Here is a 16,171-nt window from a genome sequence, read left to right as displayed (position 1 = left end):
TAGACGAAAGGGTTTTTTGAGCTGCTTTGCAAGACGATTTTCCCTATGGGCTTGCTTCGCAAGACGGAAACGTCTTGCAAGTTTGTTTCCTTTTTCTTAACACCGTTAATACAGTTGCGACTTGACTTCGAGGAGCAACTCATAGAACGCGGTGTGGTAGCCTTTTTTGAGGTTTTTAAAGACTCTGGTGATTTTTGAAACTTTTCCAAAACTTTCCTGACACCGTGCTTCATAAAACGAAAAAAATCGCAAGACGACAAAACTTGTGGAACGAATTAATTTCGTCTTGCGAGGCACCACTGTACAGATAAAAGTAGTAAAATGCATTTTCATTTCTCAACCAGCAGGTGGCCTGCTAACAATGCTTTCAAACCATTGCCTGGGGCTTTCCAGGATTGAATGCATTACTTATGTGCAGAGATCGCCACTCAGCCAGAGTTAAATATGTTTAAGATATTTTGTAACTTGACAAATATTTATATTGCTGCAGAGAGGAAGCTCTTAAGAATATTTGAACATCTGGCTTTTGGTGTTTGGTTTCAGCAGGTTAGTAACAATCACAGAAACTTTCCTAGAGCAACATAGTAAAGTGTCTGAGATTGCAAGATAAAAATTCCCTAAATTAAAGTCTCACCTCAGTCATGACCTTGTAAGACAGCCTTGCACTAATACTGGTCTACTTTGCAGGACTGTTGTAAAGATTACTACTGCATGAACACTAAAACATTACAGTACTTCAAACTCAACCTATGTATTGACTATTCAGCATAATTATGTTTTCACCCTGCCTAGACAATGGCCTTCAGTTTTATTGCAGAGAAAACATTACAGGGAACAAAAAGATGATGGGAAGTAAGTAGAGGGGTATGTGATTCTGCAGCGAAACGGGGAATATGAAATCTGAATAAATGGCCATTTTAATTTTTAAATTCCAGTTACTTCGCCATCTGGTTAGTAGCCCACTGCAAACAGCACTAGTTCTTAGATGTATCATTAACTGAAGGTGTACTAGCTTGCTAAATTAGACACATATTACTTTTTGTTGGAAAAACATAAGGATGACTGGAACAAACTAGGAGCAGAAAATTCAGCTAGCATGGGATCAGAACTGAGGTGAAAGAAATTAGTGTTGGAAGAAATAAAGGAAAGAGGTCATGACCAGCAGTCTATACATGCACAAGGAAGTCTTCACACCCAGAACAGCTCTTTCCTTTCATATTGGTGTCCTTAACAGGAAATCCCTGCATGTGGATTATTTCCCTTAACTGAACAAAATAAATAAATCTAAGTATGAATTGATCTTCTGAGTGTACCATGAGCCATTGTTTTGATAACCAGTGACAGACTAGTGAGGTAGAACTGGAAGAGGCAAATTAGCACCTGTTAACACATGGGAAGGCATTAAAAACAATCCTCTAAAAATCCCCACAGGAAATCATCTATCACTAGTGAAATTTTAAAACAGATCTCAGCCTGAGTTGAACAAAAATGCAGGTTTAACTACGTCAAGAAAAACTAATGATATCAAGGTCTAACTGAAGCCAAGAGAATTGTGCTGTAAAATATTTTGCCCAATTCACTAACCTAAAAATATTGGGCAATGGGAAATGCTAAGTAAAACTGCAGCTAACACAGAACTGGGGAGTTTGTAAATTCAAATTTGTGAATATAAAAAACTGACAGGAATCACACTCCAGTTATTTTCAATGAAGATTTTAAAGATGATCATTTAAGTCATTTGGAATGAGATGCAGGGAGGCCTAAGCTGTGAAAGATGCTGCACTGTATGAATCCTTTACTTTTGTAGAGCACTGCAGTTGTCATTTTATTGCAGGATATTGTTGTGCATGCAGTCCCAGGTGTGGCTGGATGTTATAAGTTGGTTTAACAGGTAAGTTAACAGGTAAAGTTAAACACTAAGAATTTCACTTATTTGGAAGTCGGTCTCACCCATGTTACTGGGGAATTAAATTTCATGGAGTGATCTTAGAATTTTAGCCCTAGTTCTGTTTGTATAACTGGGTCTTTTGAGTTCAAGTCATATGTCCATGAAAAGGTATATTATCCATGACTCAGCTGATTTGCCTAACTCAGGGGTCTGGCAGAGGATCTGTCTGGTGGGTGGGATCCTGAGTTCCCCTCCCCTCCCAGGTAGACTACTTTGACAGGTGGGTAGGGCCACCCACCTGCCAATAAGCTGGCATTGCCATGTCAGGCAGCCCAGCTTCAAATGAAAGAATTGGGAGTGTACTCCAAGAGCCTTTCTGACTCTCTTCTTCCTACGTTTGAACTCAAGCTGGGCTGCAAAGGAAGATGCCTGTTGAAAGGGGTTTGCATTTAGCTTTTGACAGGGGATGGGCTGCAGTTGGAAGTTCCTCATGCAGCTAATCCCCACGGGGTTTGTAGTCCACCAACTGCAAACCTCTCTCTTGGTAGGGAACGGCTCTATCCAAGAGCTCCAGTGCAATGAACAACTTCATGCCACCAAAACTAAGGGTCAGTGTAAAAAGCCAGTGCCAACACTGCTCTTAAACCATCTGGACTGGAGATATGCATTATCTTAACACTAATCCTTGGCTGCTGTATGGATCTAAGGGTTTGGCTTTGAGACAATGTGGTGCAGGATTCATGACAGTTGCACATTACCCTTATGAAAAATATGCAGGCTTAGATGTGACCTTAATAGCTGAAAAACTAGAAGATTATGAAAGGATACGGTCCTGCATTAGATAACTAGGTTTCAATCTGTGGTGTAATTATAGCAATACAGATTTCTAGACATCTTGTTAATGGGATGCAGCATCATCAAAGTAAAGACTGGCCTGATAGTCACACCCTCTCCTGAGATTTTCCCTTTTATTGTTTTTAAAAAATTATTCTTTTAAAAAATTTGTCATCTCCCCTGTAAAAATTATAGCTGTAATATATACATATAGATAGTCTTTAAAGATCAAGGTTCTTGTTAAAGTTTTCCAAGACTGTTGAATTTGTGTGTTCAAATATCCACTGCTGTGTTGGAGAGGAAGGATTGCACGTGCTCATGAAGATTTTTCGGTCACTCTCACTACAGTCCATGCAGCTGCCACTTACTGGGTGGTAAAGAGTCTTGTCCTAAGGATGAAAATTAGAAATCAGTTTGCTGGACTTGAATATATGCCACAGACTTCAGAAAGCAGCTTAAAAGAAAAATGTATCTGTCATTTTATCACTTATCATCTAACAGCAGCTCTTCTTTAGAAGTAGCATTTCTCCACATTTATTGTACATTGCTTTAGCTAAGCAATTTCAAACAAATTAATTAAATATATCTATCTTCACAACTGAAATAAAAAAAATGAGTACTGATAAAGAAAATCACTCTTCCCTTATTCAAATCAAACCGGTTATCTACTAGACCTCACTTGGAATAGTGTTTCGCGCAAGCATATTGTTAACTTACTGTCCTTGTCTTCAACACTTGCTTGTATCCAAATCTTTCTGAAGCAGGCACTGGAATGTCTGGGCTCCACCTCACTGAACTTCAACACTTCTTCATGTGGCTTAAGAATGCTAGAATTGGGTTCACTGATATTATGAAGCAGGGGTCAATGATGAGATCTGAACCCTGAGATTCCTTGCAAAGATGTCTTGCCCTCATGACAACAGTTTACCCAAGCATGCCTTACGATTCCTTATTTTGTATCGTGGAAATTTGTACTTTATAGATACTGCAATTATCATTGCTTTTGAGTATTTCTGCCATCCATGAATATAATCCCAGGCCTTTGCTCCTTTTTAAAAAAAGGATAAACTTTTCAAAGCCTATGGCCCATCAGTTGTTGTTGTTGTTGGACTCCAATTCCCATCAGCCCCAGCTAGTTTGGCTAAGGGGAGTTTGGTGAGGGGAGTTTAAGTCCCCCTGCTCTCAAGTAGAAGCCCCCCTGCTCTCAAGTAGAAGAGTAATATATGAGTGGCATGATAGGAAAAGTTCCTACCATGGAACAGTTGAATACCACTTTATATGGTACACTTACAACAAGCAGGTTTATTTGCTATCTCTGGTAGAGATGTTACTATGCCCTATTGTTCTTTTAATAAAAAGGGGATTCCACTTAACATGTTGTCCCAAACATAGGGACAAAATATTACAATATGAATATTTTTCAAGATATTACAGGTAACCATAATGCTGAAGTAATGGTTTCCACATTCTGAGTAATAACACACTCACTTTCCTGTATTTCCATAGCTGATTCCCCTTCATTCCATGACAGTCATAGAGAGTCACTGGGCTGTTGTGGGAAACAGCATCAAAACAGAATTTCTTTGTGTGCTGGGGGTCTCCTGGACGGATGTCCTCTCGCCAGCTAAATGTGAACACCTGCTAGGACAAACATCAAACCCTCAGAACAAACGATGAGGACAAAAATCCAGACTTCTTTGTTTTATGCATCCCTGCACTTCAGTACTACTCAATGTGAAGAACAACTACCCTCTCCTTAGGACAGGGCAAGAAATATAGAAATAGAATTGTGGCATTGTTAAGAAACGCAAACACTGAAAAGGAGCTCTACAATGGCAGTTGTGTTTGAACTGGAAGCCTGCAAATGACCGCCCCCCCAGGCCATCTAATACCAGTTGTCCTGTGGAAAAGAACATCAGTTGCTCAAATGGAGCAGATTGATTTTGGTTTGGTTTAAGTGAGTGGTTCTTGAAGTATCTATTGTATGTTTATAAATATTGTGAGCCACTTTGAAGTTAAAAAACAGGATATAAATATACTAAAAAAATAAATAGATATAAGGGAAGAAAAGAAATGGAACTAATATAGGGTGCTTTTTAAATTTTATTCAGACCAAGTGAATAAAATGAACCTAACTTAATCAAGCTTATTAATTTCAATGAGTCTACTCTGGAGCAAAACCCAGCTGACCATAACCAACAATCTGCCACAGTAATTTCCCTTAGTTGAAACTGATTAGCACTGAAAGATTTAACAACAGGAAGAAAAACGAGAGACAACAAGATTCACTACAGCAAGAGCAGTTCTACAATGTGTGGTTATTGGAGCTCTATAGGCTTGTATTCTTTTGGAGGACAGCAGGAATATCTCTGGAGTTGGAAGTACCACCACACCAGTTCAGTAATGAGAGGACATGGAAGCAACTGCTTCGTGTTGCTACTGTTAGTACTAATAAAAAACAAAGGAAATCTCTTTATGGAAGAATTAGACCAAAAATATATTTCAACATCCACATTAATTTTTACAACTCAACATAAAGTGCATATAAAACTCATGCAGGCCTTTTGGATTTACCACATTTTTCTGTGTATAACACGTCCCTGTGTATAACACGACTCCAAATAAAGAAATCCCCCATATGCACTATCAGTGTATAGATGACATCCCCCCCCCCCAATTTTAAACTTGAAAAAATAGGGGAAAATATAGTCTTATACATGGAAAAATATGGTAGTTTCAAAGTCAGTTGGTTTAATTTTCCATTTCCAGGCAACTGAAATGGTAGTCAGCAACTTTTCATTTTACATATTATGTTAGAATAAAGCTGTCACTTCTAGCATCTTATACATTAGAAAATGAAAATATTCGGTGAAAATATTCCCTAACCAGTTTAATCTCTCATTAGCATCCACTGGAGTGTTAATTATACCTCCCGCAACACTAAGTGGTCACTGGATATAGTAGCAGATTCATTAATATGGTGTTTCAGAAGATACTTAGAAATGATAATGTCAGTGCATAGTACAGTTGCATGACTAGTGTCTTATTAACCTTTTCCTGTCTGCCTCCTCTCTATTCACCTCAGAATTTGGCTCCAGATAATACTGGTTTTCTGCCACAGCACTCATGCAAATAATTTAAAGTACTCATCTCCTGCACCCCAGGTGTGTTTACATACCAAGGCCTTCAGCTTGATAATCAGCATCTGTGTACTATCTAGACCAGCAGATTACATTCTACTCCCCTAGCAACCCCCCTCTTAGTCTTACATTAGTGAAGCTATTGTCGTATTTCAGTAATACATACTTTGCATGAAGTAGTTCTTTCTAAAACTGCCCGTGGAAACACTAAGAATGAGATATTTATAAAAAAGAATGCAAATACCTGCACACTGTTCCAGGCAGCTTCTCCTCTGCCTTTCACACAGGCTTCAACCCGTAGTGGGGAACCAAGGGCTCCATGTTTGGTATCTGCACAGAGGCCGGTTCCTACATTACGGACCTGAAAGATTAAGTTGCTGATTAGCTTTGCATCTAACTTCTTGACATAAGTGGCAGTCAAGGAAACTGAAGTACAGGTAAAAGGTAAAGGAGCCCTGGATGGTTAAGTCCAGTCAAAGGCAACTATGGGATGTGGCGCTCATCTCGCTTCAGGCTGAATGAGCTGATGTTTGTCCACAGACAGCTTTTTGAGTCATGTGGTCAGCATGACTAAACCACTTCTGGTGCAACGGAACACCGTGATGGAAGCCAGAGCGCTCAGAAACACCGTTTACCTTCCCACAGCAACGGTACCTATTTATCTACTTGCACTGGTGTGCTTTTGAACTGCTGGATTGGTCCCCTGCTTACACAGGGGCTACATTCTGAGGCACCGCGCATGTTATTGAAATCGCGTATAATAGAAATGCACTGAAAAAGCCTGCAAACACCCCATTCTGCCCTTTTAGTGACATTTCAGTGATGTCTTTATGATGTTTCCAGGTCATTTCTGGGTTTGGTGCGATGTGCATATACATTGTCACACACATATTAAATGTGCGTAAACAGGGGGCTGAAATAGAGGCAGCCCCCATGCTATCCCATAGCAAACGCTGGCATAAATGCAAAGACACAAGACAATATGATTTCTATATATGCATGTGTGTGGATGTGACAAGAATTCTCAAGAACTGAGAAGCCAAGAAAAGGGATCTAGAACAATCTGCTCTGTGTTTCAAAGGAAAAGAAGAAGCATGTTGAATACACATCTGAGCTTGAGAGCCATTTAACAAGTGGCTTCAGTGGAGAATTGTGAAGGCAGTGATATTAAAAAAGAAATGATCAAAGCCTTGGATTTACTTAGGTCAGGGTTAAACCTGATAATGGGCTGTCAGAGTAAGTAAATCTTAAGCAGCAAACATACCTCAGAAGTTCAGTGTGTATTGTTTTCAATAGTTTTAGTAAAGTTAGTCTTTCTGCTAATGGATTCTGAAGTGTATTGAAAACAACTTTTTCTAGCCATATTCATATACATTCATTAAATTCCTGCATGACAGGAATATGGAAACTGGTGTTGTTAGATCACACCTCCCATCATACATGGCCATTGGCTCTGTTGGCTGGCACTTATGGGAGTTGGAAGTCCAGCAACTTTGGGAAGGCCTCAGGTTTCCCATCCTTTCTGTAAAGTTCTGCACCATCAAGTATGTACAGAAGTAAGCATGCACAACAATTTCACTCAAAGATGGACTCAGCGGGTACTGGGAATCCTGTGGTTTGATCTGCAACCATACACCATGGCATGGCTGGGACTTCTTGATACAGCTGAATTTCTTGAATAAACCAACCTCTCCCCAGGCAGCTGCTGGAGGCTCCACTGGTGGATAGAACTTTTGCAAGTCCCAAGCAACTTCATTCATGAACCACTTGAAACTTTTGCAGTTGAGATTACTGCGAAGTTCTTTCTGAGCAGTCACATCTCCTGCAGACAGATGCCGATATTCAGGTCTCCTCTGGTAAATGTACTCTGCATATTCATCCATCCACACCTCAGCAACACGCTTCAGGTTCTACATAGTTGACAATATATTTGAAATGAAGAATTGAAAAAAAGCAAATCCATAAATTTGAATTATACAGGATCCACATATGAGAGATTAATTAGCTGCCTTATATGGAGACATGCATAAAGAGCTTTAGGGACTTCGAAATACTACATTAATAAGTCCAAACCCAATCAGATGGTACAGTAAGACGACTGCTCTTCCAAGGAGTCAGACAACCAGAACATTCTATAAAGGTTGAATTAAACTGGGCCCTGAGCATCTACTGTATTTCATCAAAAAGAACTTTAAAAGTAATTGTGTTCTTTAGGTAGTTAATTGTGACTGAGGGAGAGAGAAGCCTTTTCAGTCATGTTTCTTCTTCTTCTTCTGTTACTGTCTTTTCCCACCAGAGGGAGTATCTACCCTTTAAAATACATAATTCTGAATACCAAATAAAAGCACTCATCTTTGCATATGAAAATTCACCAACGTGAGAGGACAAATTCACTCATGCGAGAGGACAAACTTTTAATTTCTGGGTAGTAACAATGAGGATCCTCATGTGTACATATTTTGAATTATCCTGAAGAATATATTAATGTGAATCAATCTGATTTCAGATGTCCTGCCAGTTTAAAGGAATCATCCTATCATTGACACATTTGCCCTTCACTGGGGGGATGATGTTTGTCATGCTAATGGGTTTTTAATACATAGAAAGCTAAGGATAAAGGATAATATCAAAATGTGGCAGCCAGCTCAACCAACAGCCATTGTTATACGTAGCCTTGTTCAGTTCTTAGTCTAGTGCAGCAACCTAATCCAATGAGTATCTCACAACAGGAACAAAGGAAACTACCTTATACTGACTCAAAGTACTGATCTATCTAGCTCAGTATTGTCTACAATGACTGGCAACTGGTTACCAGGGTTTCAGACAGAGAGGTGCCATGGGCCTTCTGTATGAAAAGCAGATGCTCTACCAGAGAGCTGTGGCCCTTCCCCCAGAATATTTACCTATTTCTGTCTGGTTTTGAAATGGGACCTTCAGTGTATTAGGCAAATGTGACAACTTCTACACTACAGAAAGATGTAGCGCAACCCTTAGAGCAACTATTTTTATGGTTTGTGAGAGTTCAGCTTGTGTGCTATCATTTTCTTGCAAAACAATGTCAACTCCCAAACTTCTTGCACTAATGTTAAAAAATGCATCTCACCCACTATCTTTTTAGAAGATTGCATCTTGACTGAATACAAGGAACAAAGGAAATTTAGCAAGACAGGCTCTTACTCTTGCCAAGCTGACTCCTGAAGGAACCTTGTAAGGAACATATTTTCTGTAGATATGACCAACACGGGAACAAGGAATATCTTCCATACGACCCCCACACATCCATACCTGTCAGATGCCAGAGAGAGTAAGCACGGATCAGAATTTTCTGAATATGATGGAAATCAAAGCTTTTTCAAAGTCATATCAAGTAGTAAGTTTGTTACCTTAGTAAACTATTTTTAAAACATCATAAATGCATTCAGACCTCATGTTATACAAGCTTTTAAAGTTGTGCATCTTTGAAACTATGTCACCACTGTGACATAAAAATACCACCAGATCCAACACCAAGAAATGAACCTAGCATGAATCAAAAGCAGTATGTAGCTTAGGTAGTTTAAAGAATTCTGAAAGTTAATGCACATGTAAACACATGACTACTAAAGTTGAATACTTTTGTAGATTCTTATGTAGTGTTATTATGAAAAATCTCAGAGTTATCTGGAGAAAGTTAAAGATTTTAGGTCACACATCAACACCTTACTTGCTATTTTGTAACTCTACTACAGTGTCAACATGCCCTTCCACTGCTGCTTTTGCAGAAATACATATGCTGATGTATTCCTGAAATTAGCAAAAGTGCATAACTATTTTTTTTTAAAATGGAGCATAAATTAACTAAATGCTACTTGCAGAATTATGGCTCTATTTATGTCCAAGGAAGGTCACAAAGTGTCAGACACAACTAATCGACTAAACAACAACAACAAGGGTCAACAAAATTATTTTCTCTTCAGGAAGCATTGAATCTGTGCCAACATTCTCTAGGAACTTTCCTTGATACCTAGATTAAACATGGATATAAGTTTTGCCAGTCTAGGTAATTGAAACAGATGTAGTGTTGAGTGCATGCATTCCAGTAGGCTTATTAAATTTAAGTACTTTGATTAATAATGTACATAATCTGTATTAAAGTACCATGCCCATTTATTAACAGACTGGCTCTGAAATGTCTTAAAAAGGATTGTCTGGCTAGATTTGCTAAGGTAAACATTTTAATGATCCAACAAAGGTTTCATTAAAACATTTCCCAGCTTTTATTCTGTAGAGGAAACTAAATATTAAGCAGTCTTTGACTTGCCTGTCAAATATGAATTCAACAGTGGTGAGAATGTACTGCTCACCATTGGTTTTGATAAGTGACAACCCTGAATCAATTTTTGAATTCAAAAAGAGCAGTTTCCAGATGGGCAGTTTCATTAATGGATACAAGGAATGGGGAAGAAATTGGTATTGTTAGCATTGTAATGTGAACCTACCTCATTCACATTTACTGAGCAAATATGCAAATTGAAATGCAGCTATCCTTCATTTTTTTTTAATTTTAGGATGCAGTTCCCAAACTTAAAGTTATGTATAAAAATATGTGTATTAGGGGGAGGTGTACACATTAATGGAAATAAAGTTTAAAATGCATTATATTAGACAATTACTTATGTTAGACAAAATTGTATTAAAATGTTTATATTAGGAGAAATGCAAGTGAAAATGCTTGCCTATTTCCATGTAGGATTTTCCAAAATGTTTATGAAATAATGTGAAAATGGGACAAAAGAAGAATTAAGATAAGAAATATGAAGAACTGAGAGGAACTGAAACCGACTAATTAGTCCATTCTTAATGGATACACTGGGTGGTAATCAATTAAATTTTACTCAGCATAAATCTACTGAAAATAATGAACATGAATAAGTTGCTCTATTAATTTAAATTGGTCTACTCAGAGTAAAAATTAGTTGAATATTATTATTTTAATTTATTACCACCCCTTCACCCTAAGGTTCCAGCGGGGATTGCAACAGTTACAACAATGTTTAGGGGCATGGTTTTGGGTAACTGAGGGCAACGTGAATATACTAGCTCCACCCAGGGTAGGAGTGTGTTTAGCTATGTTAGCTGAGAACATAATCAGCCTGAGAGATTGATGCTTTTCATCTGGGCCTAAGCCTCCTTCTCGCAAGAAATGCTTGGATGGCAAAGGATCTTCAAAAGCAACTGGGGGAAAGCATTTCCCCCATGAACTTCACAGTGTGGCCATAATTGTCTCACAGCTACAAGAACACTTCCAAGCAAAGAAATTAGATCAACAGCGGACAGGCTAAAATTAAAATACAACAGGTGATATACATCTAAGTTATACTCAGAATAGGCACACTGAAATCAATAGACAGTAACTTTAAATGGGCCTATTCTGATCCTGACTAAAACTGGATAGCTCCCAATATGTAAAGGCCCAAAACGTCTAAGAAGATGGAACCAGTGTTGTCTGACTTACATAGCATTTCAGAAATATCTTCATTATGAATTAACACATTCCATTATTAAAAATTACAACTTCTGATTACACAATCTATTTGTCCACTGGCTTATGAGATCCTGTCAATGTGCTGCAGATATCCTTCTCTCACACTTACCCAGCTCAACTGCTTTTAAAAACACTCATGTTTTCAACTGATAATGTGCTACTCAAACACAAATCTAATTTCAAAAGCAGACATCCTATTCATTTTCATTGCTGCTTTGATTCATTTTATTAGCAATCCCTTTGTGTGATGACAGAATTCATTACAACCTGCATAAAGAAAACTATCATTCTCTGTAAAAAGAGAGATTGGTAGAAAGAGAGCCTTATACACTAGAAGGAAAAAGAAGGTAAGAATTAAAAAGGTAGCACTGAAATTAAAAATAGCAAGTGTCTATCAAGCAGCTGTTCTTGGTAGAAAACAGTAGCTACTAGCAGACAGATAAGATACTCCTGATTTTATGTATGTTGGGCAGCACACAGCTCATTGTTGCCTCTTAAACAATGCCAATATTTGTCCATCTGCATTCAATAACAGGATTGCACTGTTTATGCCTTGCAATCACCCTGTCGCTTGTCTTATTTTACAAGAAAGGAGTTCAGACTGGCCATACCAAGACTATCTGCTATTATGAGGAAAGTCAATGTTGTGTAGTGGTTAGGGTGTAGGGTATAATAAAAAAATTATAAACCAAAGCATATATATTATTGTGCCATAGATTACATACTTCTTAAACTTCCACCCTCCCAAACTAGTTAAAAGCTACCTAAATTCCTATCTGTGTAGCTACTGATCCCAAGCAGAGGCCTATATAAACAAAATCTATTCAACACTGTTCATAGTACAAAGCACAAAAAAGCTAGCTTTATATAAAAATCACAGCTCTGACAGGGGAGAAATAAAATATCATGAGAAGTAATAACTAGCATTAATCAGTGATATACAATAACTCTGTAGAAAACACAGCACTAAAAATGTAATCCAGTGCAAACATATTATAAGCAGCAAGAGAGAAATCTGAAAAGCAAGGTTCTTCTGTTTCTAAGTCTTCCAGAGAACAGAAACTCTGTTTCTAAGTCTTCCAGAGAGCATAAACATGTAAAAAAGTTACATGCATACATGCATTTTAATCAGCAGCATCATAATTTTATTCGTATTCTTCCTTTCCATAGTTTAAAACCATGTCATGTCTAGTTTGTCCCTTGAAGAAAGTGGATAGCTAAGAAGGAAGCAGGACTGCTGTAGAATCCCCTAAGACTTCACATCCAAAGCCAAAATAGGAAAACCATCAGAGAAGTTGGATAGAGATTCCATGTCATTATGTTACAACCAGCAATCTGATCAAGAATAAGCAGAGAATCAGAGATCTGCATCAAATCTCAAAATATAGCTGTCATTCCAAGCTTGATGGGTATCCTCATTGAACTATGAGTCTGTCTATACTTAAATGCCTATTTTATTCAATGTAAACATTTGCTCTAGAGGACAGGCTATATTTACACTACCTAATAGTCCTTAAAAATAATCTTGCAAAGAGAAATATCTTTTGGGTGAAAATTAAACACTTGGAAACATTTTTATAGTAATTCAACTAATTCCCATCAAAAGCAATACAAATTGTACATTTCTAAAATCTACCTGAAGAAAACTGGCCTCACTTGCAACCAGCACAAGGTAAAAGCTCCTTAACCGCTGACTGCATAGGACTACTTCATCCTCATCCAGAGCAGGCTATCAAAAAACTTTCAAGATACAGGAATCTTTTTGGAGAAGCAGGTCCTTCCTATAAGCTACATAAGACAAGAGACAATTAGGTTCCCTAATGTCACGCAAACATGCTCCAGTGAGTATATAAAGGAATTCCCCTACATTAAAAGAAATGAAATGATAAGTGCAGTAATTAACACTATCCTTTGTTATCTCCTAGAATTGCTGGGAACTGATAATTTCCCTTTTCTTACACAGTTCCCCAAGTAATAATTCCCTAGCAATAATCTGGAATAGATTAATGAAGGGAGGGGGGAAAGTTGGTCAAAAATGGGTTGAAAATTTGGTCTTTGAAACATAACATTTCCCATTTATTTTACTTGGAAGAAGTGCTAGGTGGATTCTTTGTGCTCCTTTGGAGGCAGCATCTTTTTATGTTTAAACAGATGCAGTTTTGAAATTGAATATGAAGTTTCATAGCTGTTAGGCCTCAAAAACCCTGTGTTCTTGTTGCTAATGAACAAATCTTTTATTCTTATTACTTTATCAGAATTTCTATCAGCCACAGATGAAAGCATCAATCTATCATAACTCCTGAAAACACACCATTTCAGTGAAACATCTTTTTCTGTTGAACAATACAAAGAAAGGACGACTTCTGCTGGGATTTAATTAGAGTGAATTTAACCCACCATAAATTATCATCCTTGGCCTGAAATAAAACTCTGCAATACAGTGTGCAAGTAGGCAGATGAATGAAGTATTCTTATTTCCTGCAGATCGAATAGTGTCTGCTCCAGCATTTCAAAGACAAAGAGCTTGCAGAGTCACTGTCATCACTCTTGGAAACTACTGTTTTTGAAAATGTCCGAATTGGAAGAGATGAATGCTGCTTTTACCATCTCCTGCAGAGAATTACATTATTACCCTATTTCTTTACCCACACTAGTAAAAGGGATAAATGGAACCTACTGTAAAGAAATCTCACAGAGGAAATAAGAAACCTTCAATATGTCTTTATCACTTAGCTTTTTGTAGTTAAACAATAAGATGAAAATGTTGTTTGCTGCATGTTAATTGTCAAATTAATGTAGTTTGATGGCTTTTTGCATCACAGTTCAGATTTGAAAAACTACTTGGGGTGAGCAGGAAAAAAAAGTAATTATAATATTCAGGGAAGGGCTGTTGGCATGGCAAAATTATCCCCTGTGATCTTTGCAAGTTGGTTGGATTCATATTGAGGCAGTGGGGCTTATTTACTTGGATGCAGGACCTACTAGAATGGCTATGTATTAAAAAAAATTTCAGAAATAATTGCAAACACAAGGCAAAACTAAAGCTAAAACACAAAAGCATTGGAGAATAAAGACATTAAAATATTTGCTAACTACAGTAACCAAGTTGTTAATTAATCTAATGTTTGCCTTTTAATCACCAGAAGTACTGCTGAAGACCTCAGTTGTATTTATTCTACTTAACAAATTCTGGTAAGTAAACTCATAGCTCACATAGGTCAATGAACAAGCTGATCCATGAGTAGCTAGCTTCTTAATTTGATGAGGTGGCCACATGAATTTATTCATTTGTTCCAGCTTATGACAATAGAGTGTTCTATGTACAGAAGACTATAGCAGCAAGCCATTTTGTTTCATGACACTTACAAAAATAATATTCTATTCATTCATTATGCTCCTGCTTCCTTGGCTTACTATTGGCTACGTAACCAGCTTAGCAGAAACCGATTGCCTTTCAGTTTGTCTATCAATCACTCAAATATTCACTTCTCATATTACAGATCAGGTATCATTTAGCAGTTAGCATGTAACCTCACAGAGGCTTTCGATTCTTAGCCATATTTTTGGTTTATTACAGTAAAATGTTCTTTTCAAGAAATGTTGCAGAAATCCTTTCAACACTTTTATTTTATAAACACACAAAAAAACAAAGACTGCAAACTGGTGCTTCATGTCTATAAACTACTTCATTATTCAGCATTTTTTCAAATAAAAGTTTTCAGGGAACATAACTCACCTTAAATGATATTTCATACTGTTCTCCACCCCATATTTCCAGGCCTGCATCATATCCTCCCAGCTCCCAGAACCACTTTCTGTCGACTGCAAACAGTCCTCCAGCCATTACAGGAGATCTTAAGGGGGGAGGGGGAAATCCTTCACATTACAAAACCTATCATTATAGTTATGCCACCATTACATCCATATATCAATAAATTACATTCCTGAAATCACATTTCATACTTAAATATTTTTTCTACTGCTCCACCTTAATATTTTTAATCTATGTGATGTTGTTGCACAGTATATCTTTAAACTATGAACCCAGGAGAACTTGGCAGTTTACTTCAGAATGAATTAACGAGACCTCCAATAGTGGAAGGTGTCAATCTGTGTGGGAATACAGCCCACATTATCTAACAAGAGCCCAATGTTGTACCTTTTAACATTCTTCCTCCCCTTAATTGGTCTAGGCGGCAAAGCGGCCTCGGTCCCGTATACCTGAAGGAGCGTCTCCACCCCCATCGTTCAGCCTGGACACTGAGATCCAGCTTTGAGGGCCTTTTAGCAGTTCCCTCATTGCAAGAAGTGAGGTTACAGGGAACCAGACAGAGGGCCTTCTTGGTAGTGGCGCCTGCCCTGTGGAACACCCTCCCATCAGATGTCAAGGAAATAAGCGGCTATCCTAAAGACGCCTGAAGGCAGCCCTGTTTAGGGAAGTTTTTAATATTTAATGCTGTATTGTTTTTAACACTAGATTGGGAGCTGCCCCCGGAGTGGCTGGGGAAACTCAGCCAGATGGGCGGGGTATAAATAATAATAATAATAAATACTCTGAATCAAATCTTTAATTTAACAATGCTGCATTTTTACCCACACATAGCAACAAAGGTTAAGAAAAAATAAAGTGTGCTGAGGTTACCAAAGCATGGACCAACCTGGCGAGGCTATTCTACCACTATATTAACTGAATTCATAATTATTAAGAAAATAAAGTTTACGTTTTGATTTAATTTGTACCAGCATGCAATATGTTCTATTAAATACCCACCATTCTGACTTATT

General features: G+C 37.8%; 1 protein-coding gene across 1 annotated transcript in view; it reads right to left on the bottom strand.

Moving 5' to 3' along the window:
* Positions 1-2,842: 2,842 nt before the first annotated feature.
* GALNT10 (polypeptide N-acetylgalactosaminyltransferase 10) overlaps positions 2,843-16,171 on the bottom strand; it is a 33,769-nt gene continuing 20,440 nt past the window's right edge. The window contains exons 7-12 of the mRNA XM_082212029.1: positions 15,123-15,240; positions 9,040-9,147; positions 7,551-7,772; positions 6,107-6,223; positions 4,211-4,360; positions 2,843-3,111 (exon numbers count right to left, since the gene is read on the bottom strand). Coding sequence (XP_082068155.1) covers positions 2,944-3,111; positions 4,211-4,360; positions 6,107-6,223; positions 7,551-7,772; positions 9,040-9,147; positions 15,123-15,240 — 883 coding nt within the window. The 3' untranslated portion in view covers positions 2,843-2,943. The remainder of the gene's footprint in view (positions 3,112-4,210; positions 4,361-6,106; positions 6,224-7,550; positions 7,773-9,039; positions 9,148-15,122; positions 15,241-16,171) is intronic.

The sequence above is a fragment of the Podarcis vaucheri genome, assembly GCF_965113315.1.
Source record: "Podarcis vaucheri genome assembly, chromosome: 2".
Lineage (NCBI taxonomy): Eukaryota > Metazoa > Chordata > Lepidosauria > Squamata > Lacertidae > Podarcis > Podarcis vaucheri.
Note: the sequence above shows the minus strand (reverse complement) of the source record. Positions and strands in the feature narration are given on the sequence as shown.